At 38.7% G+C, this 11363-nt stretch overlaps 1 protein-coding gene across 1 annotated transcript; it reads left to right on the top strand.

Annotated features, from left to right (window-relative positions):
• Window positions 1-356: 356 nt before the first annotated feature.
• On the top strand, window positions 357-923 carry Prelid2 (PRELI domain containing 2). The gene is given in 4 exon segments (XM_038315685.1): window positions 357-534; window positions 537-617; window positions 620-724; window positions 727-923. Coding segments are annotated over 4 exon segments (561 nt in total).
• The last annotated feature ends 10440 nt before the right edge of the window (window positions 924-11363 follow it).

Here is an 11363-nt window from a genome sequence, read left to right as displayed (position 1 = left end):
GCTTACATCTTGATCCCAAGCAGCAGGCAGAGAAGGGGTAGGAGAGGTGAGGGGAAAGGAGAGGGAGGAAGAGAAACTGGACCTGGCATGGGCTTTTGAAAGTTCAAAATCTAACCCCAGTGACGCACTTCCTCCAACAAGGCCACATACCTCCTAACCCTTCCTAAACAGTCCTAGAGGACTGGGAATCAAACATTCAAATAAGTATGGATCATTCTTACTCAAACCACTATATAATTATAGCAACTTTTTACACTGAAGTAGTTCCAGGGGCTGGAGAAATAGCTCAGTTGGTAAAGTGCTTGCCACACAAACAAGGAGACCTTGAGTTTGTTCCCCAGCACCCCCATAAAAATATGGATATAGGGCCAGAGCTTGGTGAGGCACCTGGAGGCATGTGCATGACATGGGGGTCATCCTGGACATCCACTAGGTGTTCCAGTACCTCTTCGAGCAGGTGGTCATTTGCTTTCCAAGAAAGTATCCCAACCCCAAGGATTAAAAATGCCATCTCTGTAAAAATTATGACAGAAAAGAAGATGAGTTAACAGGACTCATCTATGGAAAGATGATTACTATCTGTCAGAATTTTGTTCCAGAAATTTTAAGAAAGGTGAGTATTTAAACGTCCCTGATATTCAACTAGAAGGGGAACTGTGTCTCAGTCCTTGGCAAAGGAACATGGCTATACAGAGTCACTGCCTCACAAGTACACAGTATACATCCATGAAGAGTCTGTCTTCTGGGAAAGTGTGGGAAATCCAAATTGGACAGACTTCCTCCAGAGAGGCAGAATTTCAATCACAGGGGCATGGTTTCTCAACTGTATTTTGGAAACTTTTGAGAGTACATTCTTATGCCAGGGAGCCCAGGAGGGAATTAGAATAGTGGAGATACTGTTAACCAGAGTGGTGTCCCCTTAGTGGAATAAAGAATCATCAGGAAACTGCCGCTGTGTCCATTTTTTTTGAGAATCATTTCTTGCCCACAACATCATAGGCACAATTACTGGATGCAAGTTTCAAGACATAGACAGTGACTTAGAAAAGAGGAAACCTTTCTCAGACCACAGACTGACATTCTACTTGGAGCATGCTTCAAATAATGGGACCTTTTTCGTTGGAATTTTATGACATGGTCTCTTTACAATCTTGTGAATAAAGGGAAAAACATAGTCAGATGATAATTTTAAAAATCTGGATGTAGTGCTAATGCACATGTGCAATCCTAGTGAAAAAGAAGTGGACATCTCTGGGGCTTGCTGGACAGTCAACCTAGCCTATCAGGGATCCCCATGTCCTGGTGAGAGACACAGTTTAAAAACACGAGGTGAATGGCTCCTGATGAATGATACTCAAGGTTGGCCTCTGACCACCACATGCACGCACACGCACACGCACACACGCGCGCGAGCACACACACACACATACACACACACACACACACACACACACACACACACACACACACACCATGTATGTGCACAAAGTAGTTCCTGGTCAGGCATAGTGTCACATGCCTTTAATTGCAGAACTTGGGAGGCAGATAATTCAAGGCCAGTCTGGTCTACATAATGAGCTCTAGGACATTCTGAGCTATATAACAGAGAGATCTGATCCCCTCCCCCTGTTAGTTTCTGGGCTCAAAAAAACTATCTAGTGGGATTTCCACTTTCCAAATATTCATTTCAATGCTTTTCAAGGAAAGGACAAAAAATAAAACCATAAAGCAAATAAGAATGTGTTAGAAAATCTGTTTTTTAATTGAAAATAGATTATTCTCTTCTAAAATACATCCTGGCCACATTCCCCCCCTCCACTCCTTTCATCTCCTCCCACCTCCCCTCATCCCTGAATCCACTCCCTACAGAAAAGGGCAGATTTCTAGGAGACAATAACTAAACACAAAATAAAATAAAATAAGACAAGTCAAAAGCCCTCACACCAAGACTGGACAAGGCTATCCAAAAGGAGGAAAAAAGTCCCAAAAGCATGCAAAAGAGTCGAAGAAATACTCACTTCCACAGTTAGGAGTTCCACAAAAACACCAAGCTATTTATCAGAACATATATACAGAGGACTTGGTGCAGATCCATGAAGGTGCCATGCTTGCTACTCCAGTCTCTGTGAGTCTCTATGAGCCCTGCTTAGATAATTCAAGTCAAATCAAACATTTAGTTAGCCACTCCTACTTCTGTGCCACCATTGCTCTAGCATATTTTGTAGGCAGGACAGATTATAGGTGGACAGTTTTTTTTTTTTCTGGGTTGGTTTCTCTTTCAGTAGCCTATAGAGTACCTTCTCACACCAAAGAGACTAGAACTTAGGGTGAAGGCTTCCCAAGTTTTACCTCTCTACATTCAATGAGGCATGTGTATGTTGTCCATGACAATGGGGCCCTGGTGCCAGTTTTTGGAGAGCAACCCTCTGTCCTAGCATTAAGCCTGGGTTGTTTGGGGATCTCCACTGGACCCCTTCGGAGAACAACTCAACTGAATGCAGTCCAGTCCTGCCACTGGAAGAGAGGCCAGTTCAGATTCCATATCTTTCATTACTAGTACGACCATCCTCAGATTTCAAGAAGTTTCCACTGTACTAGGTTTCCTCATCATCCCCTAAATGCCCCTCCCCAATTCCAGCCATCTCTCCCCACACTCTCTCCCTCTGTCCTACCCTCCATCCTTACACTCCCATCCTCACAGGTCCCCATTCCACCCACAAAATCTATCCTATTTCTTCTTTCCAGGGAGATCTATGCATGCCCCCCAGGCCTCTCCTCTTTACCTAACCACTCTGTGTCTGTGAACTGTAGCTTGCTTATCATTTGTTTAATGTGTAATACCCACTTATAAGTGAATACATACCATATTTGTCTTTCTGGGTCTGGAGTACTTCATCTACCTTGGATTCAGTTTGCAAGTATTTTATTGGATGTTTTGCATGTATGTTCATAAGGGAAATTGGTCTGTAATCCTCCTTTTTGGTTAAGTGTTTATGTGGTTTGGGTGTCAGGGTAACTGTGGCCTCATAAAATGAATTTGGCAATTTTCTTTCTGTTTCTATTTTGTGTAATAACTTGAGGAGTACTGGCATTAACTCTTCTTTGAAAGTTTTGTACAATTCTTCACTAAAATTACCTGTCCCTGGGTTTTTTTGGTTGGAATAATTTTAATTACTGCTGCTATTTTACTAGCTGTTTTAGGTCTATTTAAATTGCTTATCTGATTGTGATTTAATTGTGGTGATACCTATTGCAAAAATTAACCATTTCTTTTAGATTTTCCAATTGGTGGAGTGCAGGTTTTTAATGTTCTTTTAATTCACTGAATTTCATTGGTGTCTGTTGTTATGTCCCTCTTTTTTCTGATTTTATTAATTTGGATATTCTCTCTCCACCTTTTAGTTAATTTGGATAAGGGTTTGTCTCCATTGAGCAGTGGATTGTTGTTCTGATGGGTCGTCTTTATATGTTACTTGGCACTCTTCCTTTGCAGTGTTTAATATTCTTTCTTTATTCTGTATGTTTAGTGTTTCGATTACTATGTGGTGAGGGGACTTTTTTTTTCTGTTCCAAATCTATTTGGTGCTGTGTGTGCTTCCTCTATTCTTAATATTCTTAGGTTTGGTCTTTTCATAGTGTCCCAGATTTCCTGGATGTTTTGTGTCAGGAATTTTTTAGATTTAACATTTTCTTTGACCAATGTATTAGTTTCCTTTATGGTATCTTCAGTGCTTGAGATTCTTTTTCATCTCTTGTATACTGTTGGTTATGCTTGCATCTGTAGTTCATTTGAATTCCTAATTTTTTTTCATTTCCAGAATTCCCTCAGTTTGCATTTTCCTTATTGCTTCTATTTCCATTTTCAGGTCTTGAATAGTTTTATTCCTTTTAGGTCTTGAATAGTTATATTCCTTTCCTTCAACTGTTTGCATTTTCTAGGCTTTCTTTAAGGGGTTTATTCATTTCCTCTAATTGTATTTTCCTTGCTTTCTTTACAGTATTTATTTCCTCCAATTGTTTGTGATATTTTGGATTTTTAAAAGGGATTTGTTTCCTCTTTAAGGATCTCTTTCATCTTCATATAGTCACTTTTAAGGTCTTTTTCTTTTGCTTCTGCTGTGTTGGAATATTCAGGGCCTGTTGTGGTAAGATAGCTGAACTCTAATGGAGACATAGTGCCCTGGCTGTTATTGATTGTGTTATTACACTATCATCTAGGCACCTGGGTTTGGGGTGATTATAGTTCTTTATTTGCTGAATGGGTATTTGGTTTCTTGGTTTTTGTTTCCTCTGGATTTTCAGAGAGTATGATGGCGGTATGATGGATGCTTTCATGCCCTTCTCAGCTGATGTGTTCACAGGGAATGCCTGATGGTGTTGGAGGCTGGGAGGCAGTGATGAGTGGGGGGAGGGAGGCCAGGAGGTGGATAATCTCTGGGATCCACAGGAGGCATGATGAGAAGAGAAGGGAGTCTCCAGCTGTTCTGTTGCCATACTAGGGATAAGCCTGAGGGATTGGGTCTGCTAGGGGAACAGAAAAAATAGAGAAGGTCTGCAGTCGGGCTACCCAGTCTTCTAGCAGACGTGACTTGTGCTTGAGCAGAGAGGGTGGCCACCAGAACTCAAAACTCTGTTTTTATTATCAGGAACTTACTTTATATAAAAAAGAGAGAGCTGATTCCCATTTCATTCAAGCTATAAATGATTTACCTAGTTTCTTCTTCCTATGTGTTTTAGTTAGGGTTCTCTAGAGTTAAAGAACTTATGGAATAACTCCCCCTCTCTCTCCCTCCCTCCCTCCCTCCCTCCTCCTCTCCCTCCCTCCCTCCCTCCCTCCCTTTCTCCCTTTCTCCCTTTCTCCCTCCCTTTTACTTCCACATCCTTATATAGGCTTTCAGCAGAAGGTGTGACCCAGATTAAAGGTGTGTCTTCCCGCCTCGAAGGTCAGGACTAGAAGTGGATTTATCTACTTCAAACCAAGCAGAAAGTCTATCACAAGTCTGCCCTCTATTTCTGGATTGTAGTTCATTCCAGAGATAGTCAAGTTGACAACCAAGAATAGTCATCACACCATGTATACTAAAATAAATTCTCATCTGACACCTAGAAAATCCCAGTTTTCATGATTGTCACCCATAAACGTTTATACAGTTTCAACATAATCTCAAAATAGTGTGTGTTAGGTAGAATGATTGAACAAAATAACTTATGTCATAATAGAAAAGTTTTAATTAAATATAATATAATAATATATATATATATATATATATATATATATATATATATATAGCCAAACACGGACATACATATAACCCCAGCAGACTAAGTACAGAAGACTGAGGCAGGAGAGTGACAAGGTCTAGTTCAGCCTGGATTACATAGTGAGTTCAGACTGTCTAAAATAGTTATATCTAATAACAATTCCAGAATCTTACATAAGAAAAATGTTAACATTATGTAGATAGTCAATGCCTAAGAAGACCCACGCCACTCACCTCTGCTGCTTATAAAAGTAGAATTTCTTTACTCTCCTTCCCTCTTCTTTGGTTTCCAGAGAAGCCAATAAACACCAGAGTTTATTCTAGACAAAAATGTTCCCTCAGAGTTTTTCTGCTAGGTTTGGTACAATTTTCACTTCCCCTCCTTCCCACCACAAAGCCCAGCTGCACAGTACATTCTCAGACAAGGATGCACATGTGCATCAGGAAGGGAAGTGACTCAATCACATCTATAGGGCATTCCTTGATTTGTGTGAGGCTGAGAATGGCATCAAATCAACAATAACTCACTCAAAGACAGGAAGAAATTCAAGATTTATAGATTTTGAAGTTTCTGTAATATGTATCATGTCTTTTAAATAAAAATAGTACAAAAATTATTAACATAAAATAACCAGGCCCTTTCCTCAAGCAAATGAAAACTCTGAAGTTTAAATTTCATTAGTTGTACTATAAAGCTGCCTATCTAGTCAGGCATGGTGATGCACCCCTTTAATCCAACACTTGGAAGGTAGAAGTAGGAAAATCTCTGTGAGTCTTGTGACTAGCCTGATCTACAAAACAAGTTCCAGGTTACATAGCTAGGACTACTTAGTGAGATCCTGTCTTTTAAAAAGAATCTGGGGTTGGAGAGATGGCTCAGTTATTAAGAGCACCTAATGTTTTTGTAGAGGACCTGAATTTGGTTCTCAGCATCTACATGAAAGCTCACAGGGAATCAGTAGTCCTCTTCTTGCTTCCTTAGGTGCTAGGCATGCACATAATATATATACATATGTTCAGGCAAAATTCATACACAAAATAAAAATTGAAAAATCTGTAAAATAGCCTGTCTGAATGTATCAGGGTTATTATTTCTTGAGGAATCAGGATCTAAATCTACACGTTATGCATTTTTTCACATACCATTTGGCTTCTGAATGCATCCATGTCAGCATAGCACATGAGCAAATAACAAAGACTGTTTGCCAAGCATGCCTCAGATCTGCTACATCTCACAAAAACCTCAAGAGGAAGAGAGAAGCAAATGGGTGTAGGCTGCTGAAAGTCAGTCAAAGATTTACTATGAGAGTCAGATATGCTCAAACAAAATCCTAATGCATGCATTATAGACTCATTAGCAATCAGCAAAGACAATTGTACAAATATTCTGACAACCATTGGCACACATTTAATCAAATACTTTGGACTGGCCACTAAGAAAGGTAAGATAGCACCATCAAATTTATGTGTAGGCCTAGTATTTCAGATTTAAATTAGTATGGCTGCAAGCTTTCCTTTTCTCCAAATGTTTACAAAGCTGACACTTACGCTTCCTGTTAAGCTAGTCTAAACTCTTACTGTAATTGCCATATTTACTAGCAGAAATAAACCCAGTTCCAAATTTTCTTATCCATACTTTGATTTTTGCCAATGGCATTTAATTTTACAGATAACCCATTTGCTTTCAAATTGATAAGAAAATTATACCAAATGTATTGAATTTACCAATCTAATGACACTCCTTGTTCAGAGACAGCTGAATCTTAGTTGGTCATATTGGATGGTGCTCCAGAACAACATCCAAAAGTCGTGCAAGGGTGGGGTTGGGGCAATAGCTCATAAGGTAAGAGTACAAGTTACATAAGCCCAAAGAATCAAATTTGAATTCAAGGAAGTCTCTAATTTCATTTTTTTAATTTCTTCCTCAACCCAGGGTGGTTCAGTAGTTCACACTGTTTCAATTCCATGAGTTTGTAGGCTTTCTGGGAGTAGTATTGTAGTCAAATTCTAACTTTAATCCATGGTGATCTCAATAAGATACAGGGGGTTAACTCCAATTTTTCTTGTATCTGTGGAGGTTTGCTTTGTTTCTGGGTATGTGGTCAATTTTAGAGAAGGTTCCACGAGGTTCTGAGAAGAAGGTATATTCTTTCCCGTTTGGGTGGAATGTTCTATAGATGTCTGTTAAGTCTATTTGATTCATGACATCTGTTAGTTCTTTTATTTTTCTGGTAAGTTTCTGTCTGGTTGACCTGTCCATTGCCAGAGTGGAGTGTTGAAGTTCTCCTACTATTAGTGTGTGGGGTTTGATGTGTGATTTAAAGTTTTAATAATGTTTCTTTTACATATTTGGGTGCTCTTGTATTAGGGGCATAGATGCTCCAGGATTGAGACTACATCTTGATGAATTGTTCCTGTTATGAGTATAAAGTGTACTTCTCCGTCTTTTCTGATTGATTTTAGCTTGAAATTTATGTTGTTAGATATTAGGATATCTACACCCGCTTGTTTCTTAGGTCCATTTGATGGAAAACATTGTCCCAACCCTTTACTCTGAGGTACTGTCTGTTCTTTCAGGTTGAGGTGTGTTTTTTGTATAGCAGCAGAAGGCTGGATCCTGTTTCATATTCATTCTCTTAGCCTGTGTCTTTTTATAGGTGAATTGAGTCCATCGATATTAAGTGCTATTAATGGCCAGTGGTTGTTAATTCCAGTTATTTTTTTGGTAGCAGTGCTTGTGTTTCCCTTCTTTGGGTTATCCTGGTGGGGGGTTATCAGATGCCTGTGTTTTTGTGGGTGCAGTTAGATTCCTTGGGTTAGGGTTTTCCTTCTAGTACTTTCTGTAAGTCTGGGTTTGTGGGTGGATATGTATTATTTAAATCTGTTTTTGTGATGAAATATCTTGCTTTCTCCATCGATGGTGAATGAAAGCTTGGCTGGGTATAGTAGTCTGGGCTTGCATCCATGGTATCTTAGTGTCTGTAGCACGTCTATCCAGGACCTTCTGACTTTCGTGGTTTCCATTGAGAAGTCATGTGATAGCTTTATTTACCTTTTTATGTTTACTTGACCTTTTTCCTTTGCAGCTCTTAATATTCTTTATTTTGTACGTTTTGTGTTTTAATTAATATATGACAAGGGGACTTTTATGATCCAGTATATCTGGTGTTCTGTAAGCTTCTTCTATCCCCTTGATTAAATTTATTCTTTTTAAATGATTTATTTTTATTTTATTTATGTGTATGTACATTTGTGGGTATCTAGGAAGGCCAGAAAAAGGTATTGGATCTACCTGTAGAATTACGCAGGCAGTTGTGAGTCATGGTAAGGTGAGTGCTGAGAACTAAACTCTGGTCCTTTGGAAGAGCAACAATTGCTGCCAGCCACTGGGCCATCTCTTCAGCTCTTAAACGTATTATGAAGTAAATTTTCTGACTGTGTGTATGTGTGGCTCTTGGAAATTCAATTGATGGAAATAATTTTTTGATTATTTTTTTGTGGATAGTTCATTGGTTTGTGGGTAGAAAGTGTTAACGGGTATTTCATTCTTGGTTTGTACCCCTTCAACTTTTTCTGAATTTAGCATCTTTGATAAGTTTTAGAGTTTGTATAACATATGATCTTGTCATCAGAAAGCAAACAATTTCACTTCTTCCTTTTTAGTTTGGATGCTTTTTTTCTCTTACCTAATTTCTGTGACAAGGACTTCCTGTAATTTCACTTACCAAAAGTTGACTTAAGGAAATGTTGAGATCAGGGATAACAACTTATAAACAAGACTTTTTTGGTGATATTTTAGATAATAGTTTAAAATGACATATTTTAAGTATTCATTAATATGAGATCAGTGGAAAAATATGAAATCTTATGTAGATATTTAAAATTATGTTGAAAGTTTTAAAATGCATAAACATGTTTATCATATATATCAGAAAACAGAATATGAATATAATATTTGCTATGAAAATATATCATTGTGTGATTTACATAGGCAAAAAGAAAAATATAAGAAATTACGTTGTAAGTATTGACTGGTAATGGGTAGAAAGAATTAAGCAAGCATCAGTATGTATATTCCCCAGGCCAAAATGGGTATATATCATAGATGTACCCTGCAATTATGTAAAGTACACATCTGTAAAAAATTCCATTCTTTGGACTGTAATGTCCTATGAGCATTGTAACATCATTTCCCAAAAGTCCACCCACTCCAGCTCCCACCCTTTAAAGAATTTTTTGTGAAGGCAGTAATAGGTTTCTTTCCAGGTCCACAGACTTCTAAAGAATAGACCTCTGCTCATTGTTTCTGCCACAGATTTAAAGTCTGTAAAGTTAATCTTTGTGGGCATAAGTATGAAATTAAAGATATATATAAAATATTAGACCAGTTGTTAACATAGTTTTACAATTGTAGGGACAGTAATTCAGATTTCTTTTGAGTAAGGATCACCAAAGCTTATACTATAAACAAAATTGATTAATAATGCAATTGTGTGCTTAATATGTGTTAGGCACTGTTCTGGGCACAGAATATACAGTATAGACTATATAAAAAATTTTCTTGGTTTAATGTACCTTATCTTTTTTAAATTTCATTTTGAAGTTTTATTTGATGTGTATGGATGTTTTATCTGCATATATTTCTGTGTGTCACATGTGTGCCTGATGCTGACAGAAGACAGAAGAAAGCATGGAATTTCCTGGAACTTAGCTGCCTTGTGGGTTCTGGGACTTGAACCCAGGGGATCGATCTGGAAGATCTTATCTTGGTGGTTTAAAAAATATGAAGGCTGGAGAGATGGCTCAGAGGGTAAGAGCATTGCCTGCTCTTCCAAAGGTCCTGAGTTCAATTCCCGGCAACCACATGGTGGCTCACAACCATCTGTAATGGGGTCTGGTGCCCTCTTCTGGCCTGCAGGCATACATACAGACAGAATATTGTATACATAATAAATAAATAAATATTTAAAAAAAAATAAAAATAAAAAATATGAAGGTTGGGTTAGTGAGATTGTTCAGAACATGAAGGCTCTTGCTGCCAAACTTGAATTTGATCCCTGGGATCCACATGGTGGAAGGACAGAACTGACAGAACAGATCTGATCTCCACATATACACCATGATACATAAATGCTCTCAACACATACAAATACCACAAAGTGTGCACGTGTATGCACAGGCGCTCTCTCTCTCTCTCTCTCTCTCTCTCTCTCTCTCTCTCTCTCACACACACACACACACACACACACATACGCACACACACACGCGCACACGCACACACACACAGAGACTAGATGAATAAATGCAAAAAATATGAATGACAAGTGGTGATGAACACAAATATATATAATCCACAAAGGTAGTCAGGGATACCATCAACCAATTCCTTTACTTTCTGCATATGCATGCTGCTGCTCTTCCCACCAGAAGGTAGAGTCTATTTTTTCCTGTCCTTCTACCTATCTGAGAAAAGGATTGGTAGTGTCAGACTAGGCAGGGGGAACAAACAGGACTATGAGTTGGACTCAAGAAGTTTCTGGAAAAAGGGTATGATATGGTCTGGTCGACATGTAATGTCTCACTTGGAAATGGAGAACAGAGGGAAGGCAAAAATGAAAGCAGTGAGAATGCTACTCCAGTGATCCAGGTCACAGTTGATACTGGGTTAGACAAGAAAGATAGGTGGAAAAATGATGAGAAATGTATTTTTTGTTAAAGGCAGAGTCTAGATGAAGTACTGATGGGTCTGAATAGGAAAGGCATAAATTATTTGAGGAGTTGGGTGGTGGTGGTGCACGTCTTTAATCCCAACACTTGGGAGGCAGAGGCAGCAGAACTCTGTGAGTCCAAGGGCTAGCCTGGTCTACAGATCAAGTTACAGGACAAGCCAGGACTGTTACGAGAGAAATTCTGTCTCAAAAAAAATGATTTGAGGAATCATTCATTAAAAAATTCAGTGAATGATTCCTAATGATATTCTGCTATACATGTAGACAGGAAGCCTTGGTATTACCATCATGAGAGAGGCTTCTTCCCACAACTGATGGAAAACCAAATGCAGAGACCCCACAGCCATACATTAGGTAGAACTGTGAGAACCCT

This window comes from Arvicola amphibius, chromosome X, assembly GCF_903992535.2.
Source record: "Arvicola amphibius chromosome X, mArvAmp1.2, whole genome shotgun sequence".
In the NCBI taxonomy this organism is placed as follows: Eukaryota; Metazoa; Chordata; class Mammalia; order Rodentia; family Cricetidae; genus Arvicola; species Arvicola amphibius.
Note: the sequence above shows the minus strand (reverse complement) of the source record. Positions and strands in the feature narration are given on the sequence as shown.